Source organism: Tympanuchus pallidicinctus, unplaced genomic scaffold (genome assembly GCF_026119805.1).
Source record: "Tympanuchus pallidicinctus isolate F22 unplaced genomic scaffold, pur_lepc_1.0 scaffold17, whole genome shotgun sequence".
Lineage (NCBI taxonomy): Eukaryota > Metazoa > Chordata > Aves > Galliformes > Phasianidae > Tympanuchus > Tympanuchus pallidicinctus.
Window position 1 is genome coordinate 1,249,084 of NW_026294690.1, and position 19,198 is coordinate 1,268,281.

The following is a 19,198-nucleotide window of genomic DNA, read 5'->3' on the forward strand; positions in this document are numbered from 1 at the left end:
CTTAGTAGCCCCGTACTTAAGCTGACAGGTTGCTGAAGGTGTTTGGCTTCTCTTCCAGATGCTGGTTCTGGTGTGGAAGACATGGAATTCAGTTGGGATGAGTATCTAGAAGACACAGGAGCGGTTGCAGCCCCTCATGGGTCTTTTAAACATGTGAGTAAGGGAATGTCTTTACTTACTGTCTTCAGCATCACTTTTTTATGCACTGAATGTTGAAGGTTTCTTTGAATGAGTGATGTACTGAATGTACTGGAAATCTGGATTTACTGATGTACTGAAATCTGGAAGATTCATTAAATTATGCTTCTTAGAGGAATGGGAAATTTGGAATTTCACCTTTTTTATTATTATTTCTTGCCTTCCATTCTGAACAGAGCAGAGTAGCACAGAGTGACCCCATTAATGGCCCAGGTGCAGAAAGGCTCCTAGTCTTTTCTGCACCAGAGCATAAGCTTGGTTTTTCTCATGAAGCCTGAACAGGTGCTGGTCTAGGTTTCCTCTGAGGGATTTCTCCTTGCCAACTGCAGTAGAGTGGCTGCACTTCAGACAGATGTTGCCATAATTCTTGAATAGCAAAAAGCAGAATTCAGGTGTGCTCTCAAAGAGCATTTCAGTGGCGGTTCTCAAGGAGGCCAAGGAGAAATAATAGCTCCACCATACGCTTGACTGCAGTAGTTAGAATACTGATCAGAAAGTGTAATGAGTAGGACAAAGTCTTGGCTTTGCCTTTGAATACCTAGTAAAGATGCTCAGTAAATGGACGTTTTGCTGAGATTCTTCCATACACTGTAACTGTAAGTTGTTCATTCAGTGTAGGCTTTCAGACCTCTCATTTCTGGAGGGGAGAGACCTTACATTTGCCTTGGCTTTTGTTGGTTTATCGAGGCTCTAGCAAGAGCAAGCAGAAGTGCTGAGGAATGGCGTGAAAGTAGAGCAGGGGCATGTTGTAGCAGGACTGCCATCTGTCTGCCTCTCTGGTCTGCTTTACCTTGTTTGGTATCTCTTACAGAAGCCTGTCCTTGTCGCTTAATTGTCACACCAGCCCACCAACCTTACTGTCATGGTCAAGGGAATTAACACGGTGACTGTATTTCAGTCATCAGTAGGAGACACAGTCAGAATGACTCTGACACCCCTGCCTGCTGCCCTGTGCCAAACAAGAGCTCCCACCAGTGTCTTCGTGGGCAAAAGGAACATGAGGGCTGCTCCAAAAGTAACGCCTCCTATTTTATTATGTTGGCCCATGACATCAGAGGCTGGTGTTGGTGGGATGGCAGTAGAGCTGAACCTTCCTGCCTATACTGTGTGTGTCATTTTGTCACCATGTGACAGATGACAGCAGAGGAGCACTCTGATAGAATGGCGTCTGACATGGAAGTGTGTAAGAAGCATAGGTGTGAAATTTATTTCTTCCGTGCCAAAAAAATGGCACCCATTGACATTCGTTGACACTTGCTGAATGTTTAGGGATCATTCCTTATGTGGATGTGAGCAGTGATGGGTGAGTGGTGTGTTTCAGCAATGGTAATAGCAACTGCGGTCACCTCGCTGACACAGGTTGTTATAAGCAGCATGCAGGCTCTTGCTCATCACTGGCAAAAATGCTTCAATGATGATGGTGATTATATTGAAGAACAGTATTTTGTAGCTAAGAATTTGCTATATCAAATAGCATTATTGTGCTCTTTGTATGTTGTAGTTTCCACGGAAATAAATGGGAGGCATTACGTTTGGAGTGACCTACATCGAACTAGGTTTAAAAAAAAATCCACATCTTTGGTTGGGATGATTCCCTACTTGTGTAGAACACTGCACGGTTTTGCTGATGTAAGTAATAGAGGCACAGAGAGCTCTCTGTGGATCAGGATGGGTGCAGCAGCGTCATCCCATGCTGCTGTGTTGCACTGGGAGCCCTCTGGAGGGGAAACCTGCCCTAGAGAGGGGCTGCCCAGGGGCTCAGGCTGTCAGGGCCTGCATGGGGGCATAAAAGAGCTGAGAATAAGGCCCGGCTGTGGACTGTCAGTTGTGGACTATCAAAGTAGCAGAGTTCCCTTAGGATCGATGAAGGCCAGCCTTAATATTCTCTGTAATACACTTGGCAAAAAAAATGGAGGTGAATGCTGACCCAGAACTGCCCAGCAGAGAAGGGGGGGGCATTTATGGCACTGTCACATCACCTACATCTTGCTGCTCAGAGAAATTCGACAGTGTGAGGCCCTGCTCTCAAGGTTCCTGCTGTCCATTAGAAGGCACCTGTGTAGAAAAGGTGGAGGAGGGCGAGCTCAGTGCCTCCTGGTAGGCAGCGGCAGCCTGTCTGGTGAAGCTGTATATATGGCTGTGTGACTGCAGGATACGGTGCAGGAGAGGCTCAGAGCAGAGCGCTGCAGGCCCAGTGCTGGAGCCCCATCCCTCCTGCTGGAGCCTCCTGCTGCTTGGTGCTTCCCTGGGAGAGGGACACATTTCTGTAATCTAATGCCAGGAGAGCTGGGAGGGAGCGACTTTTGTACTTTTAAAAAGGAGGAGTGAAAAACACTAAGCTGAAGAATAATGCTGGCACAAGAAAAATGGGCTGGTATTGACTTGAAATAAATTTTGGATGGGGGCTTAAGGCTTTGTTTTGTTCTTTTGAAACTGTGAGAGCCTGCCATTATGAGCGGTGGGTGAGAAATACTTCACCCACAGCACAAGGGAGCACACAAAGCAGGTTGGGAAATGTAACCCATGATGACACAGCCTGTGTTAGCAAAGTACTAGCTGTGCTGATGGGAGCTTGCATTAGTTTTGAATGTTTTGCTCTCACCAGGAGTAAGAGGCATTGGAAAATGTAAGCTGTTCTCTCAAGTTAAACATGTTCTAATGTTTAATTTGTTTGCATTTTAAAATTTAAACAGTGTTAAGATTCAAGGGACTGTTTTTGCGTATGATCTGGCAGAAGGCAGAGCTTAGCAAATACCTGGAGTTGTACTGATGCCAGTGCTGTCATCCTACCTTAAGTACACTTTCTCTGGGACTATTTAATGCTCTTCCTAATTCCTTTCTGCAATGTGATGTGCGTACAGTTATCTATCAGTTAGTCGGTGGTGTTATCTTGCCCAGCTGCCAGGAGGGGGTGCTGACTTCTTGGGCTCTGCTTCATCTGCTGGGATCATAGGTGAAACCATCTGAAGAACGCGACTGACTTCAGGGATAGCTCCATCTGCTGCTGCTGGTTTCCTGCAGTACAGTTCGTGAGGCTTTGCTGGAGGCTCAGCTAGAGAGAGCTGCATCGACTGCTCGGTTCTCAGGCTTTGTGTCACTGTGGCTTTTCTCTTGGGGTCAGAGTGCAAGATAAATAATGAAAATCTCTTCAGCAAGGCAGTTATCCTTCTGAAGAAGTTGCCTCTGAAACAGCACTTCAGGTAGTCTGCAGATATTGTGTTCTGCTGATTCTGTTTTTATGAAGGGGGTTCTCCACATGGTGGATATTAACCTAAAGGGTGTAAACAGTTAACAACAGCCTCATGTGCTTTTCTTCCTGCTGTGGTTTTCTTAGTTTTATTTTTAGCAAACCAGTATGTGCTGGATGATGAGACTATAACAGCTATGGCAGTTACTGAGCTGTCAGCACAGCACTGGTAATAAATAACCCAAAAAACAGCTTCCACATCTGCATCATACCAAGAGCCTTCCTTGCAGCTGACTCAAAAAAGAAATGGAATTTGGGGCCACTGAAGAGCACAAGCACCAGTTACATTTGGCTGAGAACAGGAGATCGACGTGTCCGACTTTTAATTATGACTGAGGCTGTGGAACTGAACGTGGCTTGGGAACTTGCTTTAATGGGAGCAGTGCAGGGTCCTTCTGCCCTTTCAGGAGTGTGTGAGCTTGCAAAAGCTAGTGGGGTGAGGAAGTTGGTGTGTTGCATTTCCTTTTTAAGTTGACATTTCAGTATCGGAGTGCTGGGCAGTTGGATTCCTCACCTGCACACATGAAGTGCATTCACTGTTCAGCACTTAGCTATTGCCTAGACGGAAACTCACTGAAAAATCACTTAAGCTTTTATTAATCTAAGCATTCATGTAACAGTGTTGCACACAATTATTTAGATTGTTAGAGACTGTAAATGTCCTCACTCTGCAATTTGTGCAGGTTCATGCCTTCTTAAGCATGGTAGCAGAGACAGTGCTATCATTAATTAAAGCGTATGTATTTATTTTAAGTAGACTCTTAGCACAAAGAAGCTGAAAGAAATAGTTTAACACAAGAAGCCTGTGTGGGTGAGTGTGACCTTGATTTTTGTCTAGCTTGGCAGACGAGCTGTGAGTTAGAAAGCTTTTCAGTGGTGGGTGAGGTGCTGTCTGGAGCAGGGAGATGCCTTGCAAAGCAACCTTTGTTAAGCAAAGGTTGGAAGGATACTCTGAAATGCAGAGGAGGTTCCATTAATGCAGATTCGGTTTTCAGTCTGATTTGGGTCACACGGTGTGATGAGGTGGTTCCTCTGAGGAGACTGAATGGCATTTGACTTGAGGGCCTTTGCTGACGAATGCATCTGAAATGTTCTCTCCCCAAAGTTCTGGGAGGTGCTCAGGTGTGATGATCTTTCTCTTCAGGTGGACACAAGTTTGCAGAATGGTTTTGCACCTGGTATGAAGCTGGAGGTTGCTGTCAAGTCTGACCAAAACACCTACTGGGTGGCCACCATCATCACTACCTGCGGGCAGCTGCTCCTGTTGCGCTACGATGGTTACGGGGAGGATCGCAAGGCTGACTTCTGGTGTGACATCATGACAGCTGACTTGCACCCCATCGGCTGGTGTGAGCAGAACGAGAAGGTTCTCAAAGTGCCTGAAGGTAATGCCTCCATGTGCAGAAGAGGGAGGTAAATAAAACAAAAAGTTTTTTTTTTGTCCTTTGTAAGCCTTGTCTTCATAGTTGCTTTTATGAGGAGAATGTGGTTTTGCTCTGATGAGGAGGTGAGGTTGTCTGTCAAGTTTTTGGAAACCCCGTGACTTTCAGTAGGATGCTACTCTTCCACCAGAGAGAGTTCTTAGCTTGATTTCAGAAGTGGACTTAGGTTTACTCAGGGGCTTGTTGCTCATTTAAACCCACTAAATCCTATTGCTTTTACTTATTTTTTCACTAGGTATCAAAGACAAGATACCTGATCAGGAGGAATTCCTTCAGCAAGTGCTGAAAGGAGCATGCAGTGCCCCTGCTAACCTGCTGGAGGGGGTAAGTGCTTGAATATGCTACATTTTGGTTTTCGTTTTTTTTTCCCCTTGTTACTATTCAGATTCAGTTCCTTTTTTTTTTTTTTCCTTTTTTTTTTTTCCTTAAGTTTTAGGAGCAACGTAGTATGCTGCTGAACTTAACATTTCCTATTTGCATTGCATTGTTTTGATAGTGTTGTGCTATATAAATAAACTTATAATAAGTTTATAATGAATAAACTTTTCACTGCTGGTTTGGACTGTCTGTCCTGTTCACAGAATCCTAGAATGGCCTGGGTTGCAAAGGAGCACAGTGCTCATCCAGTTCCAACCCCCTGCTGTGTGCAGGTCGCCAACCAGCAGCCCAGGCTGCCCAGAGCCACATCCAGCCTGGCCTTGAATGCCTGCAGGGATGGGGCATCCACAGCCTCCTTGGGCAACCTGTTCCTCTGAGTGAAAAACTTCCTCCTGATAGAATTAATGTGAAATGTTCATAAGCCCTATCAGAAGAAAGACCTTTTTCAAATTTCCTTAGGTTTCAGTCTTCCTTCTATTCTAGTCCTCCTTTATACAACTATGAGGAAATCATCCTTTATTTATCGGGCATTCAGGTTGTTCCCTTTCTGAGCTGACTGCTATCATTAATTTTTTATTTTTCACTAGTGGACAAATTATTGTTTCACTTAAATCTTTAAACTTTGCTAGTTAAGTTGTCCTTCTCTGAACCTAAAACAGTACTTGGTCACCTCATTATTAGTGTCTGCTAGTTAAGTATGCAACACCTTTTTTTGGGAGAGTACTATTGATGTCTTCCTCAAAATTAACACTTTTATCTGTGCATCTTTTCTGTCCAGTCTTCTTTGTATGCTAGATGAGTTAACAAGGAACTATTCATGTTTACTCCAAACCTTGCATATATAAGGCATAATGCTTCTGAAAATGATAAACAGCATTTAAGTGAAATGTGTGATTGCACAGAACAGACAGTACAGAAACTCTGATGCAAGCACCAGAGATTCTAAACACTCAATTCTGTTGTCCTGTGTGGAAGTAAGGATGTGACTTTCTTTGCTTGTGTGCTGATACCTGATTTATTCCAAAAGAATGTGGGTAAGGGACAGAACAAAAGTGGAAGTTCAGGGTTTTTGAGTTCTGTTGTAATAATTGACTTTATTTTCTTGTTCTCTTTCTATAGCTTCACAGAGGGAAAAATCCATTGGATCTCATTGCACCAGGCTCCCGACTGGAGCTCCAGAACTCCCGGGATGCCCTGGAGGCCTGGATTGTCACTGTGGTAGAAAATGTTGGTGGGAGACTCAAGTTGCGATACGAAGGGCTGGAGGATTCTGACAAGTTTGACCAGTGGGTCTTCTACTTGGATCCTTTCCTTCATCAAGTGGGATGGGCGACTCAAAATGGATATAACCTGCAACCGCCTTTAGGTACTTCAAAACTTTCATCTTTTACATGGTGAGAAAGATTGGGGAATACTCCTGCCACTCTGGTGCTCTAAATGCATGTTCTGGATGCATACGATGGTCAAATAATCATTATATGATCTGTCAAATACTATTCCTAATAAGAACTAAGTGAAAACAGCACTAATAGTCCTACAAGACTTTTCACTCACTCATTTAAAAATTGCTAAATGGTTTTGCCTGTTGAAACTTTCTGTGTGTGGGAAGGGAAGGTCTGAGGAATGGGCCTCTACGGTTATTTTTTAGTTTGTATTCCTGTACGTGGGGGAAAAGGTAATCAGTTGTTGAGGTACTGCTTAATGGGAGCTTTCACAGTTGGGACTTGAAGTCTAGGAGAATACTTCAGGCTCTCTCAAAAGAGGTCTTACATCATACGAAAATGTCCTTATAAATGTGTGCCCTGTGTGGAAAAGGGTACAGAGGATTGGTCAGAGGGGGAGTGGAGCATAAGGAAAAAATCATGCTGATAAAATCCAGACTGCTTAAACTGAAATGACTCTGCCTTTGCTCATGGTTGACCAATTTCTGCTGAAATGAGGGTAGTGAGGGTACACCACATCACTGATAGGAACCAGATGAGTGGATTTCACAGCACTACCTGAGTGAATAATGTTTTTTAAAAACATTTAGGTTTTGATTTCAATCTAATTAGTAGACTTGTTTCCTTTTTACGTCTGTCCTTACAGACTTGACTTCAGGGATCCATTGTGCATGGTGCTAGTAAAAGTAATTCCCCTGCTATAGAGAGGTGTGGGATCTGCAGTTATTGAAGGAGTAACAGCTGGGACTGTCAGATACCTGGTTTGATTTTTGAGTGATCCTGTGTGAAGACAGGAGTTGGAACTGAAGTTCCTTGTGGATCCCTTCCAGCGCAGGGTGTTCTGTGATTCAGTGATTTGTTCAGACATCTCCTTTCTCAAGCCTAGAACAAACTAATATTATCCAGTTTTCTGGTCATACATTTCTGCAGCAGTTTTCCTCAGGGTTGATGTGACAGTTAATGTTTTCTAAGAAAGACAAGACTGGGCCCCACACTGGTGATGCAGTGTTTGACTACAGTCCCTTCTTGTAACATTTCCAAAAGTCTCACCAAGCTGGAAGTTTCTAAGAATGAAGATACTTGCACAGATTCTGAGCAGATATGAATGTAACACTTAAGGGACACAAATCAAACTTTTGGTATCACTGCATCCATTTTCTGAGGGGAAGGAATGAAGATGGTCACTTCATACACTATTTCCCATTCTTTTTACTTAAGCCATTAGGTCTTTGAAAAGTGAAGCAGATTGGCAAGAAATCCTGAAGAAGGTAAAAGAGGAGGAAGAAGAGTCGTCGGTTCCTACAGATCTCTTTAAGGTAAAGACACAATATTGAAATAGAATGCTGTGAATTATACCACAAAATGCTGTATTCCTAAGAAATTATTCAGGGAAGTCAGTCACTGTGCAAAATTTCTTCTATGTTTTGGATGGTTTTTTAAATTTATTTTTGTTTTTGCTTTGTTCGTTTAAACTTTCCTCTTTCCTCCTCTCATTGAAAATGAAGTGGAATAAATAAAAAGTCAGACTGTGATCCTGTTCTTGTGAAGTTAGACAATGCACCCATTGCAATTATGTGAGCCTTACTTGTCATGCTGGGAAAAAACCCTTGTTCTGATCCTCTGATCTGATCTCACTCCTAAATATTTGAGTACATTGGAAAGTTTAACATGTGACATCTAAAATGTAACCTGGTAGAGTTATATATGCTACATAATGGATTCTCTTAGATCCTGAGTTAGTAAATGTTGCTAGTAAGTCTGAATTTTACATTGAGTGGAAAAAAAAAATCAAAAAAACTGACATATTTTGAGAAGTAGGAATATCAATTTAGTCCTTAGCTCCATTTTCTCAGCTTCATTTGGGTCCATAAACAAAAGAGGAGGTGGTGTTGCTCTTCAGTTTGTTGAATCTTGCACAGAACAGCCAACTCTCTGGAGCAGGAACTCTGTTAGCTTCTGTTAAGGTGGAAGTGAAGACTGCTTTAGTTCTCTTTTAGTCCAGCTCATGAGTGCTGAAGTGGGGAAAAAAAGGATTTGTATGTTCTTATCAGATCACTTTGCACTGTGAAATCTTGATTGTGTGTAGAGAACGTCCAAGGAGGGAATCTTTGGAACTATGAGTAGAAACTCATAGAAAACTATCAGTCTCAGGTATCACCAGCTGGCCTTTTTATTGTAGAGATGTTGCTGGTACTCTGACAGATTACTTTCATCAGATGAACCAATAAAAAGTCAGGTTGTCTACTTCAGTTGAATTCATGAAGTTGGTCTTTTCTATTGAAGAAAGGCAGGTAAGGATTCTGAAACTTGATCTTTCAGGAGAAACCTGTGATTGGAGTGCATTCATTCTCTGAAGGCATGAAGTTAGAAGCTGTGGACCCATCGGCTCCCTTTGTAATCTCTCCTGCCACAGTTCTCAAGGTACCAGGGTTCTCTAAATTGTCCTGCCGAGATTCAGTTCAGTTGCTCCTTGTGAACACAAGATCTGGAAATTCTCCTTAACTGATGATCTTAAAACCTCAAACTAGATGTCTAATAAACTCTTTGATGTAGTAAGTATAAGTATTAGCTGCCAAAGGATGGGAAAAATTCCATAAATAGAGAAGCTCAAAGGATCGAATAACTGACGTTGTCAAACCTGGGTTTTTAAAACAGGGTATGGTCCTTCATAATCAGAGTGTCTGACTGAAGATTTGTTTTGTTGTTTTGTTTTTGCAGAAGTTAATGTCGTTCCTATGTATAAGCTCTGAAATTTAAGTGGTCTCACCTTAAACAAGAGCCCACACGTGGATTTAGAAGCTAAAATTAAAACTCCACACCATAATCAGATTTCAAACAGAATTTTTGAACAGCTTCTCTTTTCTTGTGTTAATAAACAAGTAAAAGGTTCTGGAAGAGACCTGCTTTCAAAATATTGCTCTACAACATAAACCCAGAGCTTATTTTAAATTTTTTTTGTATGGATCTGAGAGAATATTTCTTTTACTTTAAGAGCAGATGTTCTCAGTATAATAGCTTACATTTCAGTGCTAGCTCTCTTTTAAACACTTACCGTGTCGTTTCAAATAAGATGCTCACTTATTACTAAAACAATGCAGGCAGTTCCAAGAGAAGAAAAATCATTTGTTTTTCTGGATGATGATGATGTTGTTGTTCTGTTCCTACTTATTGCAGCTCAGTGTTTCTCCTTGTGGCAGTCTATCCTAAGACATAGTTGGATTCTGTTTAAATATGCAGTTTGTTATTACCAGCGTGCAGTAAGACCGCAAGTTCTGTTTGCTCTGTGTTCTTTTGTCATAAGATAATTCCATTTAGCACTTGATAACCTTATCTCTTTAAGTGTTCCCACATTGCCTTTTATTATTTACTTTGCCTAGTTTTCCAGATAAGTCAGCAGACTGCCCTGTACTATGAGTCCCACGGGTTATTTTTGAATCATTTTATTTTCATGCTTTTTAACTTAAAGTCATCAAAACGAGGAAGGAGGAATAGATCCATTTGTGCTATTTACAAGATTCCACTTTGCTTTTGGCTAAAAACAGGTGTACAATGAGAAATATTTCATGATAGAAATTGATGACTTGAGGCCAGAGCGTGCAACCAGCCAGTCTTACATTTGCCATGTCAACAGTGCTGGGATTTTTCCGGTGCAGTGGAGTCTGAAGAACGGCGTGCATCTCAGTGCCCCGCCAGGTATGTTTGTGCAAGCTTGTCACACTCACTCAGCTTTGGAGAAGATTGCTGGTCCCTGGAGTGCTGTGTTCAGGACAGCTCTTCTGCAAAAGAATCTCTTGTAGGAGAAGCAAAGAGAATGAAATATTCTGAGAAACAGGAGCTTAGAGTTAGTGAAACTGAAGTCTCCTGGATATGTGCCTGGATTTGAGAAGATGGCAGTGGATGGGAATCCTCTTGGAAATTGTGTTCCAGGGCTAAAGGCAACATCGATTTCAGTGTTCATATTATATCAGAAGCCTATGGTCCATGCACTGGATTTTTGCTTCTGGTAAGAGCAGAACATTGTTATTCAGTGTCTTAAAGTGTCTTCAGAGTCTTATCAATTAGAAGTTAATGGTTTGTTGTTGCTTTTTTTTTCCTTGGACCTATCAGGCAAGGTAGCAGATTGCTGAGATGTTGCTTCAGGATGGAAGGGAATGGAGAGTAATTCTCAGCTGCTGAATTACATACATATTTGCAGTACTATTGTAAAACCAGGGACTCAGTATCCTTCTTCACCCATTCAGTTCAGAGGAGCAAAGACTGTAGCATGTATGTCTTTTGGTTTTCCTTGAGTCAGGTGCAAAAAATGTCTTTGCTTTGTTTGACCCAGCATTAATTGTAATTTTGCACGGGAGAGATGCCTAGAATTCTAGGCATGTGTCTAGAGCTAACATGAATTTTTAGCTTCTCTTCTCACAGACCCCCAGGAAATGGTGGGCATTCAGATTTGTGTGAGGTCTCAAGTCCAACTGGCACTGATAAAACTGAGAAAGATACATGGGTCCTTCTGTGCTTAAGTCCTTCCTTGTTATTTGTAGGTCATCATGATAGTACGATGTTCTGAGACTCATTTCAAAAGTTTTGATTTCTTAAACCCCACTCCCACATGTCCTTTGGAAGGGAACATTTCAAAGACACTGCTGGAATCACTGCTGCTGTTGTCCCCCTGGTATTATGCTGCCAGCCTCAACCTACTGTGGCAGCACATTTATTTTGCATCCGATTCCCTTCAGTTACTTGTTGATCATAAGGAAGCAAAGTATTTCTCTGAGAGTAATTTAATTTCTCCTTTTGTTGGAGTGATGCTCTGTCCCCTGACAGGCTCCACATCAAGACCCTTCCCTTTAAACATGTGTGCAGATTTAGAGCTTTTAGCAAACTTGACACTCTTAGGAAAGACAAACTGCCACCTTTAAAGGCTTGGTATTTAACAGGTGTTTAAGGGAATAGTATGTTGATATTAAGCACATTTGAGATGCTCTATTTAAAAAGGGGTGGAAAAAAACCCCTTTATTTGCTTAGATTTACTCTGTTCAAGTTTCAGCATGTGCTTTGTCAAGTTAATTTTAGTTTGACGCTATTTCAAGAAACAAGAAACAAAGTGAAGCAGTGCCCAAAGTCCTTCTACACTGAAAGTAAAGAGGATATGTCAGATATGTGAGAGCCATGCTACAGGTTCTGGGATACCACAGTCAGCTGAGCAGCTTGAGTGATCCAAAGAAATTTCATGTCAGCTTGAAATGAGTCATTTCACACTGTTAAATTCACCCTTTTGTGTGTTCTTTGCCTAGGTTATCCTGGGCAGGACTTTGATTGGGCAGACTACCTCAAACAATGTGGTGCTGAGGCAGCTCCCCAGAGCTGCTTCCCTTCGGTAAGGTTCTCTTGTAGAAAAGCATCATTTCTATCAGGTCAATTATATGTTTGATTCCAGCTCGAAGAACCATTTTGCATGTTTTTGACTTAAATTGTCCGTGATGACAGGTGAAATGAAAGAGTTAAGAGAGTGCAAGTGTGGGTTGAATGTAGTAGGTGCATGTGGTCTTCCTAGCTAAGTAAGTAGCAGGCTAAATGCTTCAGTTGTGATAAAGCAGCTTGAAAAGAAACCAGTGTTCTATGACATGGAAGTGTGTTAGAGTACAGGGAATGGCCATAGAATAATGTTGGTCCTTGGCACTGCAGTAATCGTGGCAGCCTTACAGTAGAACCTTGTTTCCATTTACTTACTGTATTCTTTCAATCCTCCTTCTTTTCACTGTGGAAAAATTCATATTCATTCAATAACAGGTCAATCTTAAATTAGTACCAGGTAATCATTTGACATTAATCAATGCCTGAAGTACAAGATAGATTTTGGTCTTTTCCTGGTAAAACGATAGAATTGCTGCGTCCCAAAGCAGAATGCCTCGTCATACATTACACCTACCTTCCAGTTCCATTTGCAATATTTGGGCTTTTGCAGTGCTTCAGGGAAGAAGCTGAGATGAAAAACTGCCATTTTTTTGAAGAGGTTGTTGCTGGCTGTGAATTCTTGTTGCCCTTATTCTGTCTTGTAAGTTGTGGTGTCTCAGAACATGGTCATTGAATTTCTTATCCCTTTTCTGAGAAGTTGCTCACTGTAGGCTGGTTTCAGAATTTGTAGCGTTGATCCTGTAATTACGTTACAGAGTGGCTCTTGGAGGAAGAGTCCTGCCTGGCATTTCATTCAGGTGCTTCAGGTCAGGATAAGCACCCCTTCCTACTCTGTAGGAATTTTTGAATAGATGTGGACCTGTTGCCCAAGCAATATAAAATGGACAGCAAGCTTCCTCTGCTGTCTGCTAGGACCCTTCTGGATGAGGCAGGAATGTTGTTTATGTACCTAAAAGGAGCTTCCAAGCTAAAATAATAGAATAGAAAGCCTTGTCACGCTATTTGTGGGACTCTGCAGCCAGCAGCAGGGAGCCCCTCCTTGCATGGAGTTGCACTGACTCCTTTCAGTGAGTCTCAGCCTCCTTATTTTGAGTACTAATGTGCTTTCCGAGGTCTGTGTATAAAGCCTTTCTTTTAAATTAATATGCTAATTACCTGAAGTCTTTTCTGTCTGTGGATATCATTCTGTGATACTGGAACAGTGAGGGTTTTGTGTGTTACTCCTCTTCATAGCTATTCATATCATACTTTGGATATATGGATGGTGCTTCACTGAAGCTTTCTGTCTTTTTCCTAGTTAATTTCTGACCATGGATTTAAGGAGAATATGAAACTTGAGGCTGTGAACCCAGTTGATCCAGAGGAAGTTTGCATTGCTACAGTCACCAAGTTGAGAGATTCCTACCTCTGGCTTCAGCTGGAGGGTAAGCCTGACGTGGGAGATCAGAGTAGAATTCACATGGGTTATTCTGTGGTACCATAATCTGATCTGAAGAATATCTGGAACAAACTCACTACCTGTTGAATATCAGCAACAGATCAGTTTCCTAAAGAAAAACACAGCACATCATTTGCACCGCCTGTTTCCCTGCTAACCTTAGTTAAGCCATATATATAATCTATATATATTTATGCACTGTGGTGGGTCAGTGCTAGGGTTAGGGTTACAGTGAGTGCCCTATGTGAAAGGATGATCAGCCTCCTTTAGAAAGCAAGAAGCCTTGTAATGTGGGTTGTTTTTTGCTTGTTTGTTTGTTTTTCATAAATGAGTGATTGCCATTTAAAGCCAAGCTTTGACTTGGTGTTTTGAAGAAAACTTTAAAGAGAGATTCCTTATTAAGATAGGTCTATATCAGACACTCTCCGTATATGTAATATCCCACTTCTTGATTGAAAGCACATCAGCATGCATTTACTATGCCCTGTGCATCTCTGCTGGACTGTGGATGGAAAATTCCATCTCCAGCTTTAGGTGGAAGTAAATGACATCAGGAAAGTAACTGGGCAGCAGAGAAGGAGAATAGTTGATACTGACGTATCTATGTACACTGTAACATCCATGTACACTGTAAGTTAGAAAGGGAGTGAACTCTTGGGATTTTATGAGTCGTATCAAGTTTTGCTTTTCTTAACAGGCTCCAAGAAGCCCATCCCTGACTGCATAGTGAGTGTGGAATCGATGAATATATTTCCAGTGGGCTGGTGTGAGACGAATGGATATCAGCTCAGACCTCCTTGCAAAGCAATAGGTATCAGCTGTGTTCCATTTGCAGTGGCTAGCTGGTTTAATAAAGATGGTGAGACCATTTAAGAGCAAGTTACTGCACAGTTAGATCTGGCATCCCTGAATTTGGAAACTTCCACTGTGTACAGAGAATCCGTGCCTTGTGCAGCTGTTCCCCTGCATGTGTGGTCCAGCTGTGAGAAATGCTCCAGTGGAACTGGAATCCATACAATAATTCCAAAACAGTGTTATTCTGTGACCCTCACAGGCTGAAAGAGGGCATGAAAACAATACGAACCACAGAAAAGAAATCATATGTAAGCATGCATGTACACACATGACATGCACATACAGCTGTATGAGCTGTTCTTGCCACATGTCTGGCTGAGTCTGATATTGATTTTATGCAAACAAAATTAATGCCTTAGTAAAGCAGTGTTGAGTAGGGAGACATTTGGGAGCTAAATTGAGGAGGACTGGCTTTGTAAATGTGCCAGCTGGTCACGATCCCTTAATGATAAAATGTTGAAAAGTAAATGCTATCTGTTCCAATTATGCTAGTAACGTAAGAGTGTCTTCTCTCAAATGGTTAGTGAGTTCTGTTTATTAAAGCTAAATGGGAGATGGGAAAACTAAGAATGTCTATTAAGTAAAGTTGTAAAATGGTAAGATTGGAATGAGCTGTCATTTACTGCAAGTCAAAGCAGGAGAAACTCATCTGGGAAGTGTCTGAAATGCCAAGAGCAGGAGAGGAAGGAGAAACAGAATTAGAGAAAAGATTATTTTTTGAAAAATCCAGCTGTTTGCTGGGGACAACGCCTGAAATAGCTCAAGAGGCACATGTTTCATTACCCTGCTATTATTACCATTGTAATACTGGTAGCTAACTGTAAGAGCCAGTACAGACAGAGCATGAAGAATGGTATCCAAGATTAGCATTGAAATAGTGAGAGGGAGCTTTATCTGTGGGCTGGGGGGCAGGAGTGTAGATTTAAGCATAAAAACAAGAAGGCCTTCTTAGCAGTTTTGAACAGCAGAACTTAAAAATAGCATATAACTTCAAGGAAAGGTATCTAATAAATCTACTGTAGTGGAAACATTATTTGCTTGCCTTCTTTGCTTTGTGGAATTTATTTTCTTCTCCTTTCTTTCAGTAAATAAACAGAAAAAGATTGCAGTAGTTCAACCAGAGAAGCAGTAAGTAACAGTGTTGGGTTAGTTTGTGTTTAGTCTTGTTTTCTTCTAATTAGTAAATGATGTTGTCTCAGGGGAGACTAAGGCTACGCTGAGGGCAGAGAGATTCCACAGTTTGTTTGTTGTAATGCTGCAGTTGTTGGTAATGTTGGAAAAGACCTCTTCCACTGTCATAGTTGGATATAGAAAGCATGGGCTTTATTTTTTAACAATGCTAGCACAACTCAACTGAGTTACTGGATAGATGAAGTCACTGAAGATCCGATCTTGAAATTATTGCTCTATCACTTTCAAAAGATTGCAGTATCTGTGAGTTTTGGAATGCATTTAAGAAGAACTAGCCTGATGTTAACAATGTGAATTTAAAATTGTGTGTGCTTGAAGCTTTCTTAATGGTAATTTAGAAGATGACTCGAATACTTCTCAGTTCCCTTTTGGTTGTATTCTCCTTTCAAACAATATAGTTTCTGTAATGTGAACATGCGCAGTTCTACAGAGTTTCTTTTCAGTGTGAGTACTGTCACTCAGTAGGTGGAACAAAATAAATTCAGGAAGGCAGTATTAGATGTACAAGACCAAACTAGCAAAAAAGAAAAGATGGGTCCTACTAATATCTACAGATCTTCTACAAACTGTGCCATGCATATGAAATTCCTCTGTGTGAGCTTGTTCAAAACTGCTCAGTAGAATGCCTGACAGTTGGCTTTATTGACTTAGAGCTTTACGAACACCAGATCTGTCAGCAGCCCTGTTGATGTTTTCATTGTTCCTAAAATACTGAGCAGACTCTTTGTCCATGTTTTTGTAATTGGGATTCTTACCGCAGTGCTTGACTCATTTTGATCACATTTTGTTTAAAATCCTCTTTTTCAAAATGTAAGACTGTACATTGCTTTACTGTATGAATGAAGTTAAAGGAAGTAGAAAATGTGAACTACGTCTGCTTGCTTTATGTGATGTGATTATCAGCATCTTGCCCCTGTTTCAAGGAAGAGATGATTGCTACTAGCTGTAGCAGTGCTGCAGTCCTTCCCGAATTGAAATCAGTTGAGTTTGTATGTTTAAGTAAAGAAAAGATGAGGTGAGGAATATTATCAAATGTGGAATATGTAAAAAGCAGATTAATAAAGCTAGAGCAAGAAATATTTTGGCTTTTAGAGTTTGAGTTTTAGCAACTGCGGGGTGTCATCCTGACTGTCTGTCCCTAACATCTTTCTTTGCATTTCAGGATTTTGTCTTCAAGGACAGTTCATGATGGACTAAAGAACCAGGAACTGAACTCCTCAGATTCAGGTATTGATTGATAGGGCTGGCTAACAAAAACAAAACCCAACGGTCTTCTGTCAGCACAGCCAGAAGAGGAGGAAGGGTTTTAAGATTTCCATCCTTGACTGTTTGTTGGACATCAGGAAAGAGTGAAGTGAACAAAACCATACGATTAGCTCTGAGTCCTGCAATTGAAATGTGCATTAAACCTGGTTAATGTTAGATGTTTTACATGAGAAGCAGAGCCGGATATCTGGAGCCAGATGCCTGCTGTCACCCATGCAGATTATTTTTTTACTGTCACCTGCTATGTTCAGTAACACTGGGAAGATCATAATAGGCCTGCTAAATCTGTACTCTTGACTTAGATTCTAGCTTTGAAAAGCAGGTTTCTCTGTTTTTTACGATAACTTTGTCATCATAATAAACAAAGGCAATTCAAATGGTAAACTGTGTTGCGTGCCAGATGGTGAAATCTAATAATTTTCTAAACTGTTGCAAATGAATATGATGAATAAGTACATCTGCTGGTGAAACAGTCATGCAGATCTATTTGTTTGGCAACAAAATGCCTCTTCTGCTGTTTTCTGTGTAGTGAAATGAACATCTGAAGCTGCACCAAACGCAGCTCTATTGAAATGATCCATGCTTGCTTAGCATTTTAATTGGTTTTTAATAGAGTCACCATGTAAATTTGACTTCATTTATTTATTTTCCAGTTTAAGACCTTTTAGTGATAGTGTTGCTCAATCAAAAATACTACAACATTCCTAGAATAAAACAATTTCTATATATCTAAATATCTTACAATACACAACAGCCAGAACTGAAATTGTGAACAGCATTGCAGCATTAGCAGGCTTAACAAACTTGATGTCAATTCATTGGAGGTCACTTCATCAGTTGATACATCTTTGGTTTGACTGAGTGAAAAAATGGAAAGCAACCAATAGTCGAGTTTAGAATGAATAGTGGAGAAAAACCTTGCCAGCTTCTGTGGTGGAGAAATCCTGGGGACAGACAATTACTTGACTGGAAAAATTGTCTGTAATTACCATGTTGGGGTGTGCTGTGCTACCAACAGTTGTGGATGCCTTTCTGCCTGTACTCACTGATGTGATCCCACAGCACAACACATCCATCCTGCTGGAAGAAATGTTTCTTTTCCAAAACATGACAGGCCTGATTTCCAGCTGTTCTTGAGTTTGCTAATATGCATGTAAAGTATGAAAAGTACTTTTAGCAACATGAATGGCTGGTGCTGGGATTGCAAATGTGGCACCAGGATTTGCCCAAATTCAGGTCATTCAAGAACATTCAAATGTTCTTTCCTTTTTTTTTTTTTTTTTTTTTTTTTCCCAACAGGCAAAATATTAAGCATTGCGAAGAAATAATTCTTTGCTGGAAGATTGTGCCACGTGATTTAAATCTTTGCTTTCTCCTTTCTCAGTGGTAATTAATGGAAAGTATTGCTGCCCAAAGATCTACTTCAACCACCGGTGCTTCTCAGGGCCTTACCTTAACAAGGGCAGGATTGCAGAGCTTCCTCAGTCTGTGGGACCTGGGAACTGTGTTCTCGTTCTGAAAGAGGTGAGGTGCTTGCATGTGGTGGATCTGCAGAACATCATAAACTCTCTAATCATGGATGGATAATTAATATGTTTAAGGAGTTCATAAACTGCTGATGAGCAAACAGGTTTTTTAATGGAAAGATGTACAAATTGTGGATCGTTTTGTGAATAGTTGGAAAGAGTATAACCCTCCCATGTATCTGAATTAAAATCAACCTCCAACTGCCAACTCTTAGTAACCTTTAATTACCACGACCAGAGGAGTTAGTATCTTCAGCTGTAATGAATGCTTCCATTCTCATTAACAGCTGTTAGCTTCAGATAAGCCCCCAAGTTTTCCTTTACAGTTTACACCATTGATATTAGAACAGAGGAAATGCAGTTTTTCTTAGAAGAAAGGAGAAAGTATGTGTTTTCAGTAATTGGGAAATGTAAAGAGTCCTTTGTTTTATGGTGTACTTAACTTGGATATAATGTACAAAGATCAGGTTAAATCATGGATTCACTTTCTAACATAACTAAAGGACGGGAGAAAGGAGGAAAAGACCATTTGTTAATGCTTAAGATTACTTTGCAGAAAATTTACACATACCCTAAGGTAATAATTATTTTTTCCAAAATCTCCAAAAAGGTTGTGGGATGGTTATTATCTGAGCTGAGAGGTTGCATGTTTCCTAAGGTGTAACTGTGAGTCGAACAAGCACGCAGCCTGGTGGACATTTGAGTAAGATGTTTGCCCTCCTTTTGATCTCCAAATATTCGACTTGAAAATGAAAACCTGTCTTTTGGCATGCTGATAAAGTTGTTAAAGTCATTTATCTGCATAT

The 19,198-nt window shown here is 40.9% G+C and overlaps 1 protein-coding gene across 2 annotated transcripts in view; it reads left to right on the top strand.

The window, feature by feature from the left end:
* Nucleotides 1–19,198, top strand: part of SFMBT1 (Scm like with four mbt domains 1) — a 62,178-nt gene that overhangs the window by 34,831 nt on the left and 8,149 nt on the right. For both annotated transcript variants that reach the window (XM_052678391.1, XM_052678392.1), the window contains exons 3-15: nt 59–153; nt 4,590–4,830; nt 5,123–5,211; nt 6,385–6,631; nt 7,926–8,023; nt 9,027–9,128; nt 10,250–10,400; nt 11,996–12,078; nt 13,414–13,540; nt 14,252–14,365; nt 15,495–15,537; nt 16,763–16,827; nt 18,251–18,390. In XM_052678391.1, coding sequence (XP_052534351.1) covers nt 59–153; nt 4,590–4,830; nt 5,123–5,211; nt 6,385–6,631; nt 7,926–8,023; nt 9,027–9,128; nt 10,250–10,400; nt 11,996–12,078; nt 13,414–13,540; nt 14,252–14,365; nt 15,495–15,537; nt 16,763–16,827; nt 18,251–18,390 — 1,595 coding nt within the window. The remainder of the gene's footprint in view (nt 1–58; nt 154–4,589; nt 4,831–5,122; nt 5,212–6,384; nt 6,632–7,925; nt 8,024–9,026; nt 9,129–10,249; nt 10,401–11,995; nt 12,079–13,413; nt 13,541–14,251; nt 14,366–15,494; nt 15,538–16,762; nt 16,828–18,250; nt 18,391–19,198) is intronic.